Source organism: Eleutherodactylus coqui, chromosome 5, assembly GCF_035609145.1.
Source record: "Eleutherodactylus coqui strain aEleCoq1 chromosome 5, aEleCoq1.hap1, whole genome shotgun sequence".
NCBI classification, from domain to species: Eukaryota; Metazoa; Chordata; class Amphibia; order Anura; family Eleutherodactylidae; genus Eleutherodactylus; species Eleutherodactylus coqui.
The window spans coordinates 237,773,388-237,796,704 of record NC_089841.1 but is presented as its reverse complement, the minus strand read 5'-3'; the positions used below and the strand labels follow the sequence as shown (position 1 = coordinate 237,796,704).

At 42.3% G+C, this 23,317-nt stretch overlaps 1 protein-coding gene across 1 annotated transcript in view; it reads left to right on the top strand.

Annotated features, from left to right (window-relative positions):
• Window positions 1-23,317, top strand: part of LOC136627202 (atrial natriuretic peptide receptor 1-like) — a 90,794-nt gene that overhangs the window by 5,209 nt on the left and 62,268 nt on the right. Inside the window, exons 2-8 of the mRNA XM_066602132.1 lie at window positions 5,997-6,102; window positions 10,785-10,898; window positions 14,932-15,080; window positions 15,239-15,343; window positions 16,629-16,731; window positions 18,695-18,840; window positions 21,270-21,342. Of these exons, the coding sequence (XP_066458229.1) occupies window positions 5,997-6,102; window positions 10,785-10,898; window positions 14,932-15,080; window positions 15,239-15,343; window positions 16,629-16,731; window positions 18,695-18,840; window positions 21,270-21,342 (796 nt within the window). The remainder of the gene's footprint in view (window positions 1-5,996; window positions 6,103-10,784; window positions 10,899-14,931; window positions 15,081-15,238; window positions 15,344-16,628; window positions 16,732-18,694; window positions 18,841-21,269; window positions 21,343-23,317) is intronic.

Below are 23,317 nucleotides of genomic sequence, written 5' to 3'. Positions count from 1 at the left end.
TGGCTCTATAAGTGGGCAATGGGGCCTGAAATTTATTCAGTGGTACCCTGAAATCCAACGGGTATTCCTTTCATTGTAGGCCTAGCCATGGGTCCTGTAAGTCTATTAGGGCCACAATGGGTATGTTTCTGAACACGGGACAAACAGGGGTATCCATTTTGGGGTGAAAGCCTTCATTTATATGTGTGCTGTACAAAAAAAACTGTTTTTAAATTGACACAATAGCCCAAAAAATGAAAATCCTATTTTTTTCCTTTTGCTTTGCTTAAATTTATTCAAAAACTGTGGGGTCAAAATATGCAGTACATCCCTAGATAAATTCGTTAAGGGGTCTAGTTTTCAAAATGGGGTCATTTGTGGGGGTTCTATATGGTTTTGGGCGCTCAAGAACTCTACAAGTGGGCAATGGGGCCTAAAAGGACTTCAAGCAAAATCTATGTTCTGAAAGCCACCAATTACTCCTTTTATTTTGGGCCCCGTTGTGCATGCGGACATAAGATTAGGGCCACAATGGGTATATTTCTGAAAACAGCACAAACAGGGGTATCCATTTTGGGGTGTAAGTCTTCCTTCATATGTGTGCTGTACAAAAAAAGCTGTTTTTAAAATGACAGAATTGCCAAAAAAACAAAAATCCAAATTTTTTCCTTTTGCTTTGCTTGAATTTATTCAAAAACTATGGGGTCAAAATGCGCAGTACACCCCTAGATAAATTCGTTAAGGAGTCTAGTTTTCAAAATGGGGTCATTTGTGGGGGTTCTCTATGGTTTTGGGTGCTCAAGAACTCTACAAGTGGGCAATGGGGCCTAAAAGGACTTCAAGCAAAATTTGTGTTCCGAAAGCCACCGGTCGCTCCTTTCATTTTGGGCTCCGTTGTGTATCCAGACATAAGATTAGGGCCACAATGGGTATGTCTCTGAACACGGGACAAACAGGGGTATCCATTTTTGGGTGCAAGTCTTCCTTCATATGTGTGCTGTACAAAAAAAGCTGTTTTTAAAATGACAGAATTGCCGAAAAAACGAAAATCACAATTTTTTCCTTTTGCTTGGTTTGAATTCATTCAAAAACTGTGGGGTCAAAATATGCAGTACACCCCTAGATAAATTCCTTAAGGGGTCTAGTTTTCAAAATGGGGTCATTTGTGGGGGTTTTCTATGGTTTTGGGCGCTCAAGAACTCTACATGTGTGCTATGGGGCCTAAAAGGACTTCAAGCAAAATTTCTGTTTTGAAAGACACTGACTACTCCTTTCATTTTGGGCCCCGTTGTGGACTCAGATATAACAATAGGGCCACAATGGGTATATTTCTGGACACGGGAGAAATAGGGGTATCCATTTTGGGGTGTAAATCCTGATTTTCATGTAAACTATAGGAAAAAAATATGTCTTTAAAATGACAGATTTGCAAAAATATGAAATTTTACTTTTTCTCCTCTAAATTGAATTAATTCCTGAAAAAAAACTGTTGGGTCAAAATACTCATGACACCCCTCAGTGAATACATTAAGGGGTGTAGTTTTTAAAATGAGGTCATTTGGGGGGGTATCTATTATTCTGACACTCATGAGCCTTTCCAATCTCGGCTTGGTATAGGAAAACAAAGTGTTCCTCAAAATGCTAAAAAGTAATGTTAAATTTGTACGTCTCCTAAATAGTTAAAAAAAAACGAACGTTTTTCCAATGTGCGCCCAAAATAAAGTAAACGGGTGGAAATATAAATCTTAGCAAAAATTTCTATATTATGTTTGCACATATTTAAGATATTGCAGTTGGAAATGTGAAAAAATGACGATTTTTTCAAAATTTTCCCAATTTTGGCGCTTTTAATAAATAAACACAATTTCTATCGGTCTATTTTTTCCGCCTAAATGAAGCACAACATGTGGCGAAAAAACAATGTCAGAATCGCTTGGATATGCAAAACCTTTCTGGTGTTTTTCCATGTTAAAGTGACACATGTCAGATTTGCAAAATTTGGCCTGGTCATTAAGGCGCAAACAGGCTTGGTCACTAAGGGGTTAAGGGCCAACATGACAGGGGTGATCAGATTTTTAATACATACAATAAGTTTGTTTGTGGTAAAAATCAGAAAAACCCACCGGGACATCAGGAAACCCTCCGTGCAGCTGTTTGCATCTTTTACCACAAACACATCAAAACTGCAGCAAAAATGCACTTCTTTTTTTCTGTAGTTTTGCTACGATTTTTACAGCAAGCAAACCACCCTGCGTGACTGCACGCTTCTAGTGGTTCAGCTTTCCTGCAGATGCCACTAGGGGGAGCTCACTGCATCCAGTTTCATTATTCATATCAGTCCTGCGCTGTCGTGGGTGCAGGCAAAAGTTTAGTTAATTCTACGGCTATTTAGGTGGTTTGGGCGCAGAATAAATCTGAAATCTGTAAGTATAGCTATAAAAATGAATCTGCACAAATTCTTTTGTGTTTTTGAGTTGAAAAACATCAAATTAATCATTTTCAACTCAGTGTCCTAATGAGGATTACATTTTTAATATGTGATGACTGTGATCTATAGAAACACCTTCTGCGATCAATGGAATTATAGCCTATAGAGCTGCGCACATTGACACTTTTCACACGGACCATTGTGCAAAAAAAACCTTGTTTTCTGTCCTATTTCCATTTGTATCATGGCTGAGAAGCAGGGGATGCTACGGGTATATTCACATTGCAGATGTTTCCATGTGATTTCTGAAAAAGTTGGTCCAAAATTGCGCAGGAATAGAACGCCTTCATTTCGCTGGGAATATTCACATGGCCTTTTATTTTACTCGTCTGAGCAAAAAAAAAGAATCGCAGCATTCCTTATTTTCTTGCCTTTTTTGTCCAAGAACTGTCCATTCAAGTCTATGGGTGCTTTTAAAAGAATGGACCGCAATCACATGATGTGACTGTGATGCGTTTTTAATGCATGTAACTATGGGAACCAGATCTAACAAGCAATTTCTTTAAAGGCGAATGAAAAACACATGCAAAAAAGATGCGTGAAAAAACACTGAAATGAAGAAAAAAAATCACCCCCCAAAATTTGAAAATCATGCAGAACATAGTCGCGATAAAATACAAATAAAATGAGAATATACCTTCAGGCTGCGGTCACACGGGGCGGAATCGCTTTCTGCACGGTAATTCCACCTGCAATTTTAATCCCAGGATTAAGAAGCAAAGTGGACGAGATTTGCAAAAATCTTGTCCCCAGGCTGCGGCGGAATCCGTTGCGGACAAGCTGCGCTAAAACTGACAAAGCCGCGACATGTCAATTGTATCGCCGTTTCCGCTGCCTCTATGGGGAGAGATGGCCGCAGTGGAAAACAGGTGGTGGAGCCGCTACAAAAACCGTGCAGAACGGCGCGGGTTTTGAAGCTGTAACTTGGCTGCAGAAATATCGCAAAATTTCGGTGCGGTGCCGCAGCGGTCATTCCCCAAGACTTCCACGGGAATTACGCTACATGTGAACCCAGCCTTATGGGCTTAAAGAGATAGACGCATGTGCAAATATGACCGCTGCTACGGAGAGTATTTGTGCAACAAGTCAAAAGTCTTGTCTTTTTAACAGTTTAAACTCTGCGCTATTGCACGCGAAAAAAGCAAACACAGACGTCTGTTTAAGCTCTAAGGGCTCGTTCACATGGGTGTGAAAGTCATGCAGGAGTTAGCCAAATTGTGGCAAACTCGCACAAAAATCGTGCTAATGGACAATTTCCCGCTATCAAGTCCCAAGCTTAAAGGGGTTGTCCCGCGGCAGCAAGTGGGTCTATACACTTCTGTATGGCCATATTAATGCACTTTGTAATATACATTGTGCATTAATTATGAGCCATACAGAAGTTATAAAAAGTTTTATACTTACCTGCTCCGTTGCTGGCGTCCTCGTCTCCATGGTTGCCGTCTAATTTTCGCCGTCTAAAATGGCCTAATGGCCAAATTAGACGCGCTTGCGCAGTCCAGGTCTTCTCCTGTTCTCTATGGGGCTCCGTGTAGCTCCGTGTAGCTCCGCCCCGTCACGTGCCGATTCCAGCCAATCAGGAGGCTGGAATCGGCAATGGACCGCACAGAAGAGCTGCGGTCCACGGAGGAAGAGGATCCCGGCGGCCATCTTCACCGGTAAGTATAGAAGTCACCGGAGCGCGGGGATTCCGGTAAGCTTTCTTTAGGTCCCTGCATCGGGGTTGTCTCGTGCCGAACGGGGGGGGGGGGAGCCGTTTCGGCGTGGGACAACCCCTTTAATCAGCGATGAAATTGCCCATTCACACGATTGAGAGCTGCGGGTTACAGAAAAAAGTAGTGCTGCTACAGGAGGAGAGAGATGAAGAAAAGCCCCGCAGGCCTTCCCTTCATCGCTAGGGCCTCCCTTCATCCTAGTGCGGCTGGAGGAATTCCCCTGCAATGGAGCTGGAAGATATCCCCGTAGCAGGGAGAAATGTGTTCCCCTGCAGGAGAGAAGAAGGAATTCCCCTGTAGCGGGGAGAGAGGGGTTCCCCTGCAGGGAAAAGAAGGAATTCCCCGTAGGAGGGAGAGAGAGGTTCCCCTGCAGGGAAAAGAAGGAATCTCCCTGTAGCAGGGATAGAGGGGTTCCCCTGCAGGGAAGAAGGAGGAATTCCCCCACAGCGGGGACATTCCTCCAGCACCCTTTGCTGGCCGTCTCCCATAGGAGTCTATGGACCCTCCTGTGCTTTGCTCACCACGGATAGGTCAGGACATATATTTTTGCACAGCAGTGAATTTCAGTCACTGATGTCCTTTCTTTTTAGGTACGATTTTTCTTGTGCGGCTAAAATTCCTTCATCTGAACGTTTCCATAGGAAACCATTGGTTCTAATAGTCGCGGGTTTTTTGCGCGTCTGTTAGCTGAGCAAATTCCCTCGTGTGAATGAGCCCTCATGCATGAGAATGTGCTGCATCCATGTAAATCAGACAGCACAGGGTCAGGTGTTCTGTCCGATGCGAGTTTTGCCTGATCTTCTCGCGTGCAACTCAGACAGACAGAGAGTTTAGGTCTGACCTACATAGGCTCTTTTGTTTAATCCATTTGTTTTCTCTCTTCTCTGACTATATCATGTAAGAGCTCATATATATATATATTAGCAGGAATATATACTTCCATGTATTTATACATATATCCACTAGGGGGAGATCGTGTTGAATGATATACACAGTGCAATGATTCCTTGAAAGTAAATTGATTTTCCAGCTGAGCACATCCAACCTTCTCCTCCTTACCATCCAATAGTCAGTCCTAGGGGAGAAATTACAGCAGCAACAGCAAGAACAGCATCACATCTGGTTGTGTATCGCAGGCACAGCACCATTTCTAAAGAGCCCCCTTGAGACCATTAAGTAAATACCTAGAACTTGGATGTAATAATCTACTCTGCTATGAAAGGCTTCAAATCATTTCTTTTTCTGTTACATCTCATTGGGAGCTTAATGGTAGGTGCATATGTTATGCCTAAACTTTATTTGCTGCGTATATATATATATATATATATATATATATATATATATATATATATATATATATATATATATATATACACACACATACGTATATATAGCCTGTGCGTAATTATGTGTAGGTACAAAAAAGCAAATAAGGCAAGCGATTGCAGAAGTTGATTTCCTATTATTTTTTCCTGTTCTCTTCTGCGATAGTCGTGCCCCATATATCAGCGCAGTTGTATTCTTCCGTTCACCATTTATCAAACATTCCAACATTTGGATGTTTTCCGAACTTTCCTTAATTCTACTATAGTTTTGCTGACCAATAACTAAAATAGTTTCCTTTACTGTAAACTTTTGCTATTTGCTTAGGCCTTGGTGTCCCTAATATTTCCACCATATAAGGGAGGATGAAATATCCCACATCTGCAAATATTAGATTCTTGCTATATCTTCAAAGCAGATTTGATCTACATTTATAAAATACTGATTCATTTTTACTTTGACATTAACGTCACATTTTTGTATTGCATTAGGTCATTGATCTTAATGTGACTCAAGGATGGCATGACCTGGACAACACGGAATACGACTGCTGGCCACTGGAAAAGCCTGATGAAGTTAATATGATTGAATGTGGAGGTAGGTAACTATGGAAAGACAATGGATTTAGATAGATGGAGACATTAATGTATCATCCATGAAAGGCGCAGATGTGCTAGAGTATTCTCCATAATATGCAATAGTTTGTAATCCTACATACTGTATCAGTGCTGTAACTGGAAATAACCCCATATTTAAGGTTAGGCTTTTTCTCACTTGCCCGCTTAATGTATGTTTGCCTTGACTGGGAATCCACTTCTTTCTATCACTTTTGAGTCTAACTTGCAATGAATGTAATAAGCCTATGGCAAGGCTATGGGGGATGTCAGACTCTGTCATTATCAGGGAAGTTACCCCGCTGCACACAGTATATTTGCCTCCTTCCAGAAGTTCATTGTTGTTGCAAGTTTGTTACTTAGTTTCAAATTTTCTGTATGAAAATAAACAAAGGAGATGTGACTATTACTAGCCACACAGCAGACATCCACTGACCAAGCAGTATTGTCTAATGTGCAAAAGTAACTTTCCTGAAACCTGACAACAGGCTGCAGAACTAGTAGCAGCAATAATACTAATCATTAGCACTAATAATTTAGCATCCGTCTTTCACATCAGCGTTCTAGCCAGTTTTTGCAGGATTGCTCTATCTGAGACATTTTACTACATTTTAGTGCATGGCGGTCCTTCCAAATAGAATATGAAAAATGTCATTACTAGCAGCTCACTTATTTCCCTCGCTTCAATCTTTTCATTCGGGTGGGAGAAAGGAGATGGATGAAACTTTACTTACATTTTGTGGAAACCAAATTAGTGAAGTTTGCTTATTAATATTGTTTCATCAAATTTAAGTTTTCCTAGCAGATAGAAACTGTGTCTCAATTTTTCGTATTTTCCAATTTTTGGGAAAAATATTCAAAAATTGTCATTTCTCTTTTTGTTTCCTGTTTATATCTGCTGTTATTCGCCATTCACTGTTTATCGTATTTGATGCTACTTTACCTTTATCTCCCTAGCTTTATAGAATGTTAGGAGTATTAAAAAAATTAGCTCGCTGACCCATTAGAGGTAACACTAAAAAGATTAGGCGTATATACTGTAGCTGGCGAACTAAAATGACAACCTTGTCAGCAGTGATTTGTAGACTGTAGGGTATACTATATATTTTGGATTTCCCCTATACATCTCCATCATCCAATATAAAAGAAACCATGATTACGTTACAAAATTGTTACTAGAACAAAACTAAACAAAATTTGTATAAACTTTGTAGCTGTTTTGGACAAAATTATAGCTGGACTGCTTAACCAATGAGTGAGCATTCTTGATCATAGATAGTCTAAGGTTTAAATTTACTAAAATATACTTACTGTGAGCAGTTTATACTTTACAGGAATAAAAGGGTCAGGTATAGGAGAAAACCAATGTACAGCAAGAAAGATATAAAGGAGGCAATAAACAACAAAAAGAAAGAGTTTAAACTACTTAAACAAGAAGGCAACACTAAAGACCTAGGAGGAAGAAATATATGTAAAAATCAAATAAAAGCAGCAAAGATGGGGACGAAGAGACTTATTGCCAAAGAGAGTAAAAATAACCCTAAACTGTTCTTCAATTACATAAATAGTAAAAAGATTAGTAATGAAAGTGTTGGCCCTTTAATAAATAATATAGGAAAAATTGTAGAGAGTGATGAGGAGAAAGCAAATCTATTAAATAGTTTATTCTCCAGTGTATTTACAGAGGAAAATGAAATGTCAGATGAGATGTAGAGTGATAAAGTAAACTCTCCATTAAAAAGATTAAAATAGACAAATTCCAATGGCACACAACCCCGGGTTATAAGGGAATTAAGTATTGTAATACACAGACCCTTGTTTCTTATATTTAAGGACTTTATAGTGATGGGGTCTGTTGCACTGAATTGGTATATAGCCAATGTGGTGCTGATATTCAAAAGGGGTCAAAAAGTGAACCTGGAAACTACAGCTGGTAAGTCTTACATCTATTGTGGGTAAAATGTTTGAAGGGTTTCAAAGAGATATTATCCTGGAGGATCTCAAGGCAAATAGGATCATGGGGAGCATCATACGAGGTCTAGGGGCACATGATGAGAACATTGTTTTTCCTCTTTACAACTCCCTGGTCAGACCACACATGGAATATTGGGGACAGTTTTGAGCATTGATACTCAAGAACGACATATCAGACCTTGAGTGGGTACAAAGGTGGGCAACTAAAGTAATAAATGGAATGGGCGGAATACAATACCCAGAGAGGTTATCAAATTTAGGATTATTTAGCTTAGTAAAAAGATGGCTGAAGGGCGACCTAATAACTGTGTATAAATATATCAGGCGACAATACAGAGATCTTTCCCATCATCTATTTATATTCAGGACTGTGACTGTAGCAAGGGGGCGCTCTCTACGTCTAGAGGAAAGAAGGTTTCTACACCAACATAAAAGGGGGTTCTTTACTGTAAGAGCAGTGAGACTATGGAACTCTCTGCTGAAGGATGTGGCGATGGCGAACGCGATAAAAGAGTTTAAGAGGGGCCAAGACGTCCTTCTTGAGCGACACAATGTTATAACCACTAATAACTTCAGAATTAATTTTTCTTCTTTCGCCTTCCCCTGGATCAACATGGGGGGGGGGGGGGAAATTTAGGCTGAAATGGATAGACATATGCCTTATTTCAGCCTAACTTACAATGTTATTATGTTATGCGTCTGGGCCCTGTTTGCATTCTGAAGAGGACAGATGGTTCCTCTCCCACATCTCCTGCACTCTGGTATGTACAGTCATGCACTGTACTATTAGCACAGGATCCAGAGTTGTTCTCTTCACAGTGCACATGGACTCTCGAACGTCTTTTAGTGAATTGAAGAGGTTTGTAAGGCTGTTGCCTGGCTGGAGGTTTGGGGGGGGGGGGGGGGTTGTACAATGAAAGAGGGCACTGTGTCTATTTAGGGCCATAGAAGGACACCATTACCTTTTGCAACCATAGAAAGGACAGTATTACTTATTAGAGCAACTGAGGTGACACCAGTACTAGTTGGGGCCACAGAGGAGATACTATTGCTAGTTGGGGCTCACAGAAGGAACACTATTGCTAGTTGGGGGTCATAGAAGTAAGACTATTACTAGTTGAGGCCATATAGGGAGCACTATTACTGTGGGGGACACTAAGAGGGACTTTGAAGGTAGCTTTAGGATGAGAGGAATGCACAGAGATGAGTCATGGCTGGAAGACATCTTCATGGTGGTCTGCGCTCTGATAGAGAGGAAACTAGAAACAAATGTTACCACTTAGAGAAGATGTCACCTGCAACCACTGAAAGTACTGTCACTGCACTGTTATCACTTTCTAGAACTGGAATCTGACTATTGTTTGGCGACTGCTTGCTTGGAGGTATACTAAGCTCACCGTGCTATTACAATCTTGTATACTCCAAATATAGTGGAAACTAATGGAATCCTTGTCAAGAAGACACCAAAGTAGTGTTGGCTTGACTAGTGACAGTGAAAAGTTCTGTTTCGTACTTTGGGGGTTCCATCACAATGCTGTTTCCAACACCTGTGATGGAACCCCCAAAAGCACATCCTTCCGTTATATGTCTCACATCTAGAATCCATGTCTGGATTTGACCAAAAGAAACTTCACCAAAAACCTGTGTGTGAAACCACCCCAACATTAAACTTTCTGCACATTTCTTACCACAAACATATAAGGCTCACAGAATATCAGGAAAAAACGCCCCTCACAGGCCAAAATTAGAATTTCAATTTTATTCGTAATCCAATTATATAACTGCACCCTATAATATCCCAAACTATAATATCTGCCACTAATTACAGAAAGACCAAATGCTAAATGGAGGAGGTACTTAAAGGTGAAGGTACTAATTAACAATCACTCACATGACCTACAAAGAGCAGAGTGGCCATCCAGTGCTGCACCTACATATAGATACAGAATACCATATATTTTTTATGAATATCGTATCGTCTGCAACATGCTGTTTGGCCCTTGGTATTGGGGGAGCCCAGGGAGCCAGTGCCAATAGGGATTGCTCTTAGTTATGTTTCAGCCTGCCTTATCCGCATCGGTGGGTTCTGGATCTGCATTGAGTGGTACATGTTTTGCCTGGCATCCTATGTATCCTGTATCTATATGCAGGTGCGGCATTAGATAGCCACTCCCTTCCCTGTAGGTCATGTGAGTGATTGTTCATTAGTACCTTGCACCTTTTAAGCTCCTCCATTTAGCATTTGGTCTTTCTACATTTAGTGGGAGATTCTGTATCTGCCTCCCTTTTTGTGTCCTACTACTATTTTGGTAAGTGAATATGGTCATACTTTTCTGTGACTTTGTATACTTTTCCCAACTATAATATCTTGTTGAGCAAGCAGAGTAACCGCACTGAAAAGGGCGACCCCACCCTATTTTTAATTAGGGAGAGGCGGGTCAAGTTTTTATATAATTTAATTACTAATAAAACTGAAATTCTAATTAGAGGATGCAGTACACTTTTCTGTGAATCTCACAGAGCATACAACTCCATATTCACGTCAGTGTGTAGTCCTCGGACTCTGACAGATCAGTAGGGCCTGTTTTTTGAAAAGATTATTAAGTTACTATTACCTAGATTACCATTATACTTTTTCCCTCTCATTTACCATTTGCCATACAGTAACATATCTGCGTATTGTTCATATAGGTCTGGAGATGGCATGGGTGCTCCGGCCTCCTGCAAAAGTCTATAGTGGAGAAACGTTTGATGTCATCTACTCCGTGACTGCTTCTGATGACTTTTATGTATATGCAGTGGCAAGTGGGCTCCTTTCACACAGGTAGACCTGTTCAATATGTGCATTTTGATACTCAGTATATAATATAATATAATATAATATAATATAATATAATATAGAGCAGGTTTTACCTTTCACTAGTAAATACATCTGTTCAGTAATGCCATACTCTTCATATATTGAGGTTTTCATGTGTATTTATATTTTCTCTACCTATTATGTACTTTTTCACTGCTGTTTAGTAATATGTTGATGTAGGTTAAGTATCCGCATATATTGAAGGAATACTTACAGTATATGAAGCAGTAACTTACATGGGGAATAAATCCTGCTATTATGGCTCGTTTTAATGGGTAAAGCAGCAAATTGTAAAAAAAACTAGTAAAAGATATTGCCAAGTAAAACTGAGTTAGTATTCTGGAATATTTCATGCTAATATGGTGCCATCTGCACTAGATTGTAGAGATGCATCATTCTAATCCAAATCACTCTGAACATAATCTCTCACTCAGTAAGAAATGTATATATACCGGTCTATGAATGTGCTCATGCAGAGCTGACTATATGTTCGGAAGCTTCTGTACACTGACTAGAGAGTAAAGTGAAATTAAATGAGGCTTGTAAAAGTTTACTAATATTTCCCTCTCAACTGCCCATCATGGCAAGTGTCTATGAGCCGCCTGTAAATGCAGAAGCTGGAATGGGAAGATTTTTAGTACAAATGTTCCAAATTCTTCGGACTATAAGATGCACCCAGTTTAGAAGAGAGAAAACAAACAAACAAAATACATAATAATTGAAACGTCTCTGGGGGTCCAACGAAGAGGAGAGGAATGGGCAAATACATCTCTGGGGGTCGAATGAAGAGGAGGGGAATGGGCAAACACATCTCTGGGGGTCCAACGAAGAGGAGGGGAATGGGGAAATACATCTCTGGGGGTCCAACGAAGAGGAGGGGAATGGGGAAATACATCTCTGGGGGTCCAACAAAGAGGAGGTGAATGGGCAAATACATCTCTGGGGGTCAAACGAAAAAGAGGGGAATGGGCAAATACATCTCTGGGGGTCTAACGAAGAGGAGGGGAATGGGCATATACATCTCTGGGGGTCCAACGAAGAGGAGGGGAATGCGCAAATACATCTCTGGGGGTCCAACGAAGAGAAGGTGAATGGGCAAATACATGTCTGAGGGTCCAACGAAAAGGAGGGGAATGGGCAAATACATCTCTAGGGGTCCAACGAAGAGGAGGGTAATGGGCAAATACATCTCTGGGGGTCAAGCAAAGAAGAGAGGAATGGGCAAATACATCTCTGGGGGTCCATCAAAGAGCAGGGGAATGGGCAAATACATCTCTGGGGGTCCAACGAAGAGGAGGGGAATAGGCAAATACATCTCTGGGGGTCCAACAAAGAGGAGGGGAATGGGCAAATACATCTCTGGGGGTCCAACGAAGAGGAGAGGAAAGGGCAAATGCATCTCTGGGTGTCCAACGAAGAGATGAGGAATGGGCAAATACATCTCTGGGGGTCCAACGAAGAGGAGAGGAATGGGCAAATACATCTCTGGAGGTCCAACAAAGATGAAGGGAATAGTCAAATACATCTCTGGGGGTCCAAAAAAGAGGAGGGGAATGGGCAAATACATCTTTGGGGGTCCAGCGAAGAGGAGTGGAATAGGCAAATACATCTCTGGGGTTCCAACGAAGAGGAGAGGAATAGGCAAATACATCTCTAGGGGTCCAACGAAGATGAAGGGAATGGGCAATTACATCTCTAGGGGTCCAACGAAGAGGAGAGGAATGGGCAAATACATCTCTGGGGGTCCAACGAAGAGGAGAGGAATAGGCAAATACATCTCTAGGGGTCCAACGAAGATGAAGGGAATAGTCAAATACATCTCTGGGGGTCCAGCGAAGAGGAAGGGAATAGGCAAATACATCTCTGGGGGTCCAATGAAGAGAAGGGGAATGGACAAATACATCTCTGGGGGTCCAATGAAGAGGAGGGGAATGGGCAAATACATCTCTAGGGGTCCAACGAAGAGGAGAGGAATGGGCAAATACATCTCTTGGGGTCCAACGAAGATGAAGGGAATAGGCAAATACATCTCTAGGGATCCAACGAAGAGGAGAGGAATGGGCAAATACATCTCTGGGGGTCCAACGAAGAGGAGGGGAATGGGCAAATACATCTCTAGGGATCCAACGAAGAGGAGGGGAATGGGCAAATGCATCTCTGGGGGTCCAATGAAGAGGAGGGGAATGGGCAAATACATCTCTGGCGGTCCAACAAAGAGGAGGCGAATGGGCAAATACATCTCTGGGGGTCCAACGAAGAGGGGAGGAATGGGCAAATACATCTGTGGGGGTCCAACAAAGATGAAGGGAATAGTCAAATACATCTCTGGGGATCCAACGAAGAGGAGGGGAATGGGCAAATACATCTCTGGGGGTCCAACGAAGAGGAAGAAATGGGCAAATACACCTCTGGGGGTCCAACGAAGAGGGGAAGAATGGGCAAATACATCTCTGGGGGTCCAACAAAGATGAAGGGAATAGTCAAATACATCTCTGGGGATCCAACGAAGAGGAGGGGAATGGGCAAATACATCTTTGGGGGTCCAGCGAAGAGGAGGGGAATAGGCAAATACATCTCTGGGGGTCCAACGAAGAGGGGAGGAATAGGCAAATACATCTCTAGGGGTCCAACGAAGATGAAGGGAATAGTCAAATACATCTCTGGGGGTCCAATGAAGAGGAGGGGAATGGGCAATTACATCTCTAGGGGTCCAACGAAGAGGAGAGGAATGGGCAAATACATCTCTAGGGGTCCAACGAAGATGAAGGGAATAGTCAAATACATCTCTGGGGGTCCAGCGAAGAGGAAGGGAATAGGCAAATACATCTCTGGGGGTCCAATGAAGAGAAGGGGAATGGACAAATATATCTCTGGGGGTCCAATGAAGAGGAGGGGAATGGGCAAATACATCTCTAGGGGTCCAACAAAGAGGAGAGGAATGGGCAAATACATCTCTAGGGGTCCAACGAAGATGAAGGGAATAGTCAAATACATCTCTGGGGGTCCAGCGAAGAGGAAGGGAATAGGCAAATACATCTCTGGGGGTCCAATGAAGAGAAGGGGAATGGACAAATATATCTCTGGGGGTCCAATGAAGAGGAGGGGAATAGGCAAATACATCTCTAGGGGTCCAATGAAGAGGGGAGGAATGGGCAAATACATCTCTGGGGGTCCAACGAAGAGGGGAGGAATGGGCAAATACATCTCTGGGGGGTCTAACGAAGAGGGGAGGAATGGGCAAATACATCTGTGGGGGTCCAACAAAGATGAAGGGAATAGTCAAATACATCTCTGGGGATCCAACGAAGAGGAGGGGAATGGGCAAATACATCTCTGGGGGTCCAACGAAGAGGAAGAAATGGGCAAATACATCTCTGGGGGTCCAACGAAGAGGGGAGGAATGGGCAAATACATCTCTGGGGGTCCAACGAAGAGGGGAGGAATGGGCAAATACATCTCTGGGGGGTCTAACGAAGAGGGGAGGAATGGGCAAATACATCTCTGGGGGGTCTAACGAAGAGGGGAGGAATGGGCAAATACATCTGTGGGGGTCCAACAAAGATGAAGGGAATAGTCAAATACATCTCTGGGGATCCAACGAAGAGGAGGGGAATGGGCAAATACATCTCTGGGGGTCCAACGAAGAGGAAGAAATGGGCAAATACATCTCTGGGGGTCCAACGAAGAGGGGAGGAATGGGCAAATACATCTCTGGGGGTCCAACAAAGATGAAGGGAATAATCAAATACATCTCTGGGGATTCAACGAAGAGGAGGGGAATGGGCAAATACATCTCTGGGGGTCCCACGAAGAGGAGGGGAATGGGCAAATACATCTCTGGGGGTCCAACGAACAGGAGGGGAATGGGCAAATACATTTTTTATTAGTATGATAAAAAAGGGTCCAATTTAGTGATGTTTTTAGGAAGATGTTCTCTTTAGTGCGATAATAATTAGGTACTGAAATAAATACAATAAGATGATTTTTTTTGTATGTCAATAAGAGATGCTGCGTCGGCAAAAAGATTCTGTGAGGAGGAAGAATGCCCAGAAAACTGGAAAGATGCGAATGGGGAGAACTGCTGCATCCATCATGCTAACATCCACTCCTGCCCGGTGTCTTTCATGGTGAGTACACCCAGCTATGGCGGTCCTGAAAACCGAAAGATTATGCATCGGGGAAGAATAGTTTTCCTGACGTTCCCCTTTTTTCTACTTGATGCAAGATTGTGAGTTTATAGCTTCAAAAGGTTTTCATTCAATCATTCATTTATTCATTAATTCAGGGAAAAGGTGGAATTTGTGGTCCGTGGATTCCGGATGATGGGCAGATCTTTACACACACCTTGTCTACTTCTGGACAAATGACACAAGCCAACTGGTCTGCAGAGGTAAACGTCACATGCTGTACGGTTGTTACTGTATGGTCAGCTATATACAGTACTTGTAAGGGAGGCGGCTCTGAAACAACAGACGTTGCAGTTGAACAAGTAACTTTATTTAAGGCTTTATTCACACGGAGGGTAATATTGGTTTCAAAAACTCAGAGAAATATTAGGGCGGCCTCCAATGAACGTGTTTGCGCCTGCAAATTTTTTTTAATGAGTTATTCTCATTTTTGCGCGACCTACTCATAGGAGTCCATGAGGGTGCACAAATGCCCACCCAATACCCTTGTAATTGCGCAATTAAAAACACCAGGGACTAATTAGACTGCACAGCCTTTTAAATCACAGCACCAGTGTGTCCCACGGGAATGTGACTGGTCCCCAGCGGTGCAAAAACTACAGTACAATGCGCAGAAATGCTCGTGATAGTGCAACCTTCACTGTGCAAAAAGTTGTGCTATCTTGCACATACACCCATGTGAGGCCTTCCTTAGGGCTCCTTCAGATGAATGCAGGCGCTAAAATGCTCACAATAGCGTGCCTTGTTGTACTATGACAGTCACGGTCATATCTGCGCTTTTTACTGCACTTTCTGCGCTGCTGGAGACCATTCACATCAGCGCGGGACACATCCGTGCCGTGATTTAAAAGGCTGTGCTGCCTTAATAAGTCCCTGGTGTGTTGATTCCCCATAGAATTGCGCAGTTCATCGTGTAATTTCGCAGGGATTGGGTGCGCATATGTACACTCCTATAGACTCCTATGGTGCCTTTGGTCCTCAAATGTGTATCTAAATAGAGCATGTCACTTTTTTTTTGCACACGTGAAATGCGCACACAAAAGTGAAAGTTGGAATGAAATGGGTTCTATTTTCTGCTTGTGTGAGTAAGCCCTCAGGGCTCACACCCACTGGCGTTTTTATTTCTTGTGCTGCGAGAGCGAGTGAAAACATTTGCCCCACAGTGCAAGAAAAACGCTGCGATATCGCCAGTGCGTACAGTGGGGTCAGCGGCAGCAGCGCTAGCCCCATTGAAACCATAGGGAGAATATCGCCGACTTCTGTGACAGCTCTGGCAGAAGTCCAGGATGCTATCCCATGGCTTTCAATTAAAAATCAACATGTAAAACTTGTGTATTTTGCCACAGATTTGTCGCAGACCGCCCCCCCTCCCCTACATGTGGATATACCTATAATATTGTTTTGATCAAATTATAAATTCATCAAATTAGACCTTTTTATCTACTACTTGTAAGATTCTGCTCTCTATAAAGTTGTGTTCTCTTCCAGGTGGTTTTAGTTCACGTCGGGGTGACCTCTTTAATTGCTCATATAAGGATCGGCAAAATGCAAGCTGCTCTGGAGGCGAAAACTTTGGTGGTACCTGTAGTAGGTATGGGCTGTGCTGCACTCTCTCCAATAGTGGGAATCACTATAGTCCTTATGCTGTACGGCCGGCTTCACACAAGCGTATACATTTTTGTGGAATGAACTATGCTGTTTATTTTACTGTACTATTTGCGCCCACAAGGCAGGTTCATTGGTCAACGGCAAACAAAGATGCACCAATTGAAATGGCTAATTAGTCTAAATGGGCTCCAGATATGTTTTTTCTCCAGTGTAGTTACGTAGTGTTTCACGCACCTCCTTGTGTACTATGCATGCATTTGTGTACCTCCATTGACTTCTATGGGGACATATGGTGCACAAATACTCAGAAACATAAAGTATATTTTATTGTTTTTGGCGCAACCGAAATGCACGTGCAAAATACGGCAATGTGAACAAACCCAAATGGGCTTTATTCTCTGCGTATTGCGTGTGCAAATATGCCTGTTTAAAGCCAGCCTTACCGTAGAAATAGAACCACCATATCTCACGATTAAGCCAAGTGGGCATATTGCGAAAGTTGCAATTTATTTGTTTCCAACAATAGTACTATTATATAAATGCAAAAAAATCGTGAAAAACTAGAAAACTTTCATTTATGGTTAAACGTCCAAGACTGGCGTTATCCTATCCTGTTACCCACTGCGTATGGTGAAGCACCTGCTGCATTTGGAGCTGCCTCAGCTTCTGAGCCCCTCCATATACTCCCTGTTAAATCTAACACTCTGTGATCAGCTTATTGTAGAAGGCAAGGACTTCCAATGTAGACAACCACTTTCACGTTTGACCTTTTTCTAATATAATAATAATAAACGTTATTTGTATAGCGCCAACATATTCCGCAGCGCTTACATAGACAGGGGGGAATACAGAAAGACAAAATACAAACATTACAGAACCACGGTTACATAGTAATCAGTTGATGGAAACAATAGGGGTGCGGGTCCTGCTCCAACGAGCTTACATACTACAAGTAATGGGGTGATACAGAAGGTAAAGGGGCTGGAGATGTGCACGGTATGGTGAGGTGGAGAGTGAGGGGTGATATACACATAGACAATGGTCAGACATTTGGCCGTGTGACGGCAGAAACGGTGTGACTGCAGGAGCGGTTTATGATGGCTAGCAGGGATTGCAGTCAGTAGGTCAGGGAGCATGTTATCAGGCGGAGTACAGAGAGGTTTGTTTAGGGAATGCGGTATGCCTCCCTGAAGAGGTGCGTTTTTAGAGCACGCCTGAAGTTCTGCGAGTCCTGGATTGCTTGGGTAGCCTTTGGTAGTGCGTTCCAGAGGACCGGTGCTGCTCTGGAGAAGTCTTGGAGGCGGGAATGAGAAGTTCGAATGAAAGGGGCGCTCAGTCTGGTTTCATTAGCAGAGCGGAGAGCCCGGGCTGGTTGATGGATTGAGATGAGGGAGGCGATATAGGGTGGCGCTGCACTGTGGAGGGCTTTGTGGATGAAGGTAGCGAGTTTGTATTGAATTCTGTATTTAACGGGCAGCCAGTGCAGTGACTGGCACAGGGCAGAGGCGTCCGAGTAGCGGCTGGACAGGAAGATGAGCTTGGCTGCCGCATTCAGGATAGACTGGAGAGGGTAGAGTCTGGTGCAGGGGAGGCCGATCAGCAACGAGTTGCAGTAATCGAGCCGGGAGTGGATGAGGGCGACAATAAGCGTTTTTAACGTCTTTATTAGACGTTAAATTAGCCAAATTTTTAGACATTATTAGACGTTAATAGACATTATTAGACGTCTAATAGCCAAATCATCACTTTTCATTTATGTGGAAGATAGCGCATGGAGCTTGGTACATACGGACCAATCAATCTCTTCAACACACGATAGGTTGGAAAATGAAGTTCCCAAATTCCTATTTCATATCATATTGAATACGGTCGGTGTACAGATGGGTGGATGAAATAACTATTAGTCAGGATCTGTAAGAAAAAATGCTTGTGTGTCTCTTCCGCAGTGTGTGGCAATGGTATGTGCGAAGAAGAAGAGGCATGCACTACATGTCCTGCAGACTGTGGGGAGTGCAGTCTCCCATCTGACATTCGAATGGCCATAGCAATTCCTGTGGCGGTCATTATAGCAGGCCTCATTCTGTCCGCTCTGGTAAATATCTATTTTCTGATGTCTACAAGTTGAAATTGCTGTTATAACATTCAAAGCAGTTCAACCAGTTGATCTTAGTAAAGCATATCTCAAAATTGCCTGGGAAGTCTCCAGAATATTTCACTTTATTCTGGTTGGTCTTTAAAGGGTTTTCCTATCCCAGTACGTTATTCCTTGTCTACAGGAGAGGAGATAATTTGCAGATCAGTGGAGGTCTATCCACCGGGACCCCTAACCAAGATTTTATCCCCAGTGGGTCCTGAGGTTTTAGCAGTGGCCACACTTACACACCTCTGTTCCATTTACTCCAATGAAACAGCCAGATTTTGCTGACCGCTTGAACTCGGCTCTCTTCGGAAGTCCCATTCATTTCAAAGAGACCACCAGGATTGACGAACACTTGAGCTCAACTAATTCCGGTGGCCTTGTGGAAATGAAAGGTGTAGTGGCACATAGAGACGAAATCTTGGGAAAGGAGGTCTTAGCAGTTGTACCCCCACCAATCAGCAAGTTATTCCATTTTCTGTGGATAAGGGATAACTTCAGAGGCGTAACTTGAAGCTTCTGGGCCCCGATGCAAAACTTGTAACAGGGCCCCCAACTAAAAGGCTTTACTCATAGTACTGGGTTCCCTATATGGAGAAGAGAGACCTTATGGGCCCCCTAAGGCTCCTGGGCCCGGGTGCAACCGCATTCCCTGCATCCTCTATAATTATGCCCCTGGATAACTTGCTGAGATGGGAATACACCTTTAACCTCTCGCTGCTTTAGCCAATTTTGGAAGACCCTTTCATGTTTTCATCTTTGCCTTCTAGAAGCCATAACTATTATTTTTTGGTCAGCACAGCCATATTAGAGCTTGTTTTTTGTGAAACAAGTTGTATTTTTCAATGCATAACTTATTGTGCCATTTAATGTAGTGAAAAACTTTTTTTTAAAATTGTGGAATTAGAAAAACAGCAATTGTACAATTTGGGGGATTTTTTTTTACAGCATTCATTGTATCATACAAATAGCATGTTAAATGGCATGTCTTTGTTCTGTGGCTCATGGTGATATCAAATATATATATACTGTAGTGTCATACCACTTCACTAAAGAAAAACTGAAAAAAAATTGTTTTCTGTCACCGATAACTTTTATTTTTCTGTCTACGGGGTTGTATGAGGACTTGTTGTTTACTAGGAGGGTTGTAGTTTGTATTGGTACTGTTTTAGAATAAGGAAGGATGTATGTATTAGACTTTTTATTTAATTTTGGGGGGAAGGTGAAGTAACATTTTAATAGTCTTGACTTTTATGGATGTCATAATGCCAATTAGCTTCTCTTGTTTAGATTTTTTGTGTAATAAATGGGTAAAGGGTTAAATAGGGTTCGTGCCCACGAACGATGCGGAATGCGCCCGCGGACTTACGCCGCGAGAGTACCACGAATCAGAACAAAAAAGTGCCAGTGAGTGATTGTGTTTTTCCGTGCGGATTTCCGCGGGTCTCGCTTCCTGATATTAATGTAGCCCTCCTGTGATTTAAATCCGCGGTTAATAGAACACGGAAATCCACAATGCAAATCCACCAGTCAGCATTGCCAAGCAGAAACCTATTTGCTTCTATGGTAGTTTGGCACTGCGGAATTCCTTGCTGATGCCGATCGCAGAAAAAAACGTGATGCATTTCGGTCTGGGGGCATTGCCTCATAATATTTGGATTTTTTGAATTTTTTTGAAAATTAAAGTCCCACTAGGAAACATTGCCATAAAATTGCTTAATCCCATAAATAATACACTGCAGTACTTCTGTAATGCAGTGTGTTATGCCTAATAGCATTCTCCTTTTAAGCCCTGCCTAATAGGTGTAATAAGACTGCAGAGCTGGGGGTCATTGTTAAGCCTCCAGCTGCCATTGCAACCTATTGCCCCCCTGCAATGACATAATGGGGTGGCTGATGAAGTGACAGAGGGAGATCTCTCCATCTAATTGCTTAGATTTCACTTTTGCTATTAGACTGCAACATTTAAGGAGTTAAACAGCCAAAATCTGAATTATCCAATGCCATTACCCGCTGTGTATAGAGATAGCAGCTGCTGCATTTGGAGCTGCCTCAACTCCTGAGCCCACTCCCTGCGAAATCTAACACTTTGTGATCAGCTTATTGTGAAAGGTAAGGGCTTCCGAAGGAGACAACCCTTTTCATATTTGACCTTTTCATCAGTTTTTATATTTAGGCATTATGTAGCCTTTACAATATGACAAAACTCAACTGCAACATTAACAGAAGAGACAATATTGACGGCTCGTGCCTCCACTGTGTGTCAGCTAGCTGGTATCTACAAAGTATCAGTAGTTGTTTTGTGTGTTTGCATTGAAGGCTTATTAGCGACTCACTTTGACTTGGTTTTAGATTTTCATTTTCTTTTTGCTTCTTTTGAACAGGGATTTCAATACCAAAGACAAAGAATGTTTTGGGATGAAAGTTGGATCATCAAGTACAGTGATATTAGACAAGGTATGTGAGCCGTACGCTGCAGTTATAGCAAACAATTCCATAGTCTTCGAGACAATGAACGTTCCTCAATATATTTTGGAGCAAACAATTCCACATGTAGGCCAGAGAAAATAAAGTTGTAGATGTAACATTTGATTAGGACAAGATTCACGCCCGCACTGTACCATTTCGCTGTTTGACTCCCTTCTAACCGAAAACCAGAAGACCCAAATAGCTCCAGACCGACTCCATTCACCATAATGGTATCTGTCTGGCCTCTGTCAGGCTGTCGGGTATTTTCTCGGACAAAATAGTGCAGAATGCCTTTTTTTTAATAGTCAAAATGCCTTATTGCTTAGCAGATACTTTGTACGTATGTTTTATTATGCCCTTTATAGTCATGAGGTGTTGTTTATAAGACGTATTCTGTTCTATGCTCTATGTACATGTTTCATACTTATATTACATGAGATATTAAAGTGAAATTGCACTCTCTATGTTGCTACTAGCTCTCATGTCTGTCTAAATAAAGTTCTTTTTTTAATTAAAAAAAAAGATCACTTTCTTACCCATCTGGCCCAGACCATCATAATAACTTCTCCCTGTCACAAGTTGTCTCTGCCGAATTGGCACACAGACATTTCTAGTTCCTTGCTTTTTCAGCACCCTCTCTACATTTTCTACACCCCTACATTAGTGCCACAGATAGTAATTAGGCCCTGCACAGTTAAGGCCAATTGTAGTGCCCTCCACACAGTAAACCATACATATTATACATAATAATGCTCTTTTCATGCCCCCATCAGTAATAATGCCCCATTTAAGCACCTTATAGCAATAATTTTCCCCTTATATCCCAAAATAAAAATAATTGCCCCTTTATTTCCCTACATAGGAATAATTGTCTCCTTATGCGCCATTTATAATGCCCCCTTAGGCCGAGCTCAGAGAAGCGTGTTGTAAAACCCTGTGTGTATAACACAACATTTTACCACTGCATGATTTAGCCTATGGCAGATATGAGACTGCGCCTGACAATTTTTTTTTTTTATTTCCCACTCTGTCACTTAGCGACATTGCATATAAACACCACACATACGCAGTGCTCTATCACACATAATACGCAGTGTGTATACGCAAGTGTAAATGGATCAATGAAAATCAATGTACTTTCATCGACTCCATTCACCACGTTTTATGCGTGCTTACATCGCACATAATATGTTATTAAATTACGCCAGTCTCAGCCTGCCCTTATGTTGTAAAACAAAAAATTCTATATTCACGAATCTCACTTTCCCCACTGATCCCCTCTGCTTCAGTCCTATCTCTCTAAAAAGGTATATATGCCGAGACACATGACCACTGGCCTCAAACATGTGATCACTCTTTCCAAAAGCGTAAGGACAGGGCATGAGTGCATTGGTGGGGAATTTACTGACTTTCTGGTGGGCTTGTCCAAGTTTCTTAACCCTCCGATCCCAACAACCTACGAGCAGCTTGATGACAAAGACTGTCAAAGCATTCTCTTCCTCGACACCAACTCCTCCAACACGGTGCCTGAGAACACTAGAGAAGAGGAAACAGAGCCGGAGAGGAGTTTGCATTGATAGGCCCTGTCATGTAAGGTGTCGCAGCCACACAGTGGTTGTTAGCGATCGGAGAGGTGAAGCACTGCTGACATTTTTCTGTTGTGGCAAGTGTCCTGCAAGCCCTCATAGCTGAGTGGCCCAGCAGCATCTGCGACCCTGTGACCCTTATAGCTATGCCATTGCAAGTTCAATTAAAATTGAGCCATGATGCTGTTTATTAATGTTGAGTGTGCAGCTTTGTCATAATTAACCTTTATAAATGTGCCTTTTCAATTCCAATTTAATGCTCATGCATTCTTGCAGTAAGGACTCAAACATAACTTTATACTACCGAGACATACAGCCACCATGGTGCCTCCGTATAGCCCCATTTTAGAAGCAATTATTCTAGGAAAGAATGTTTT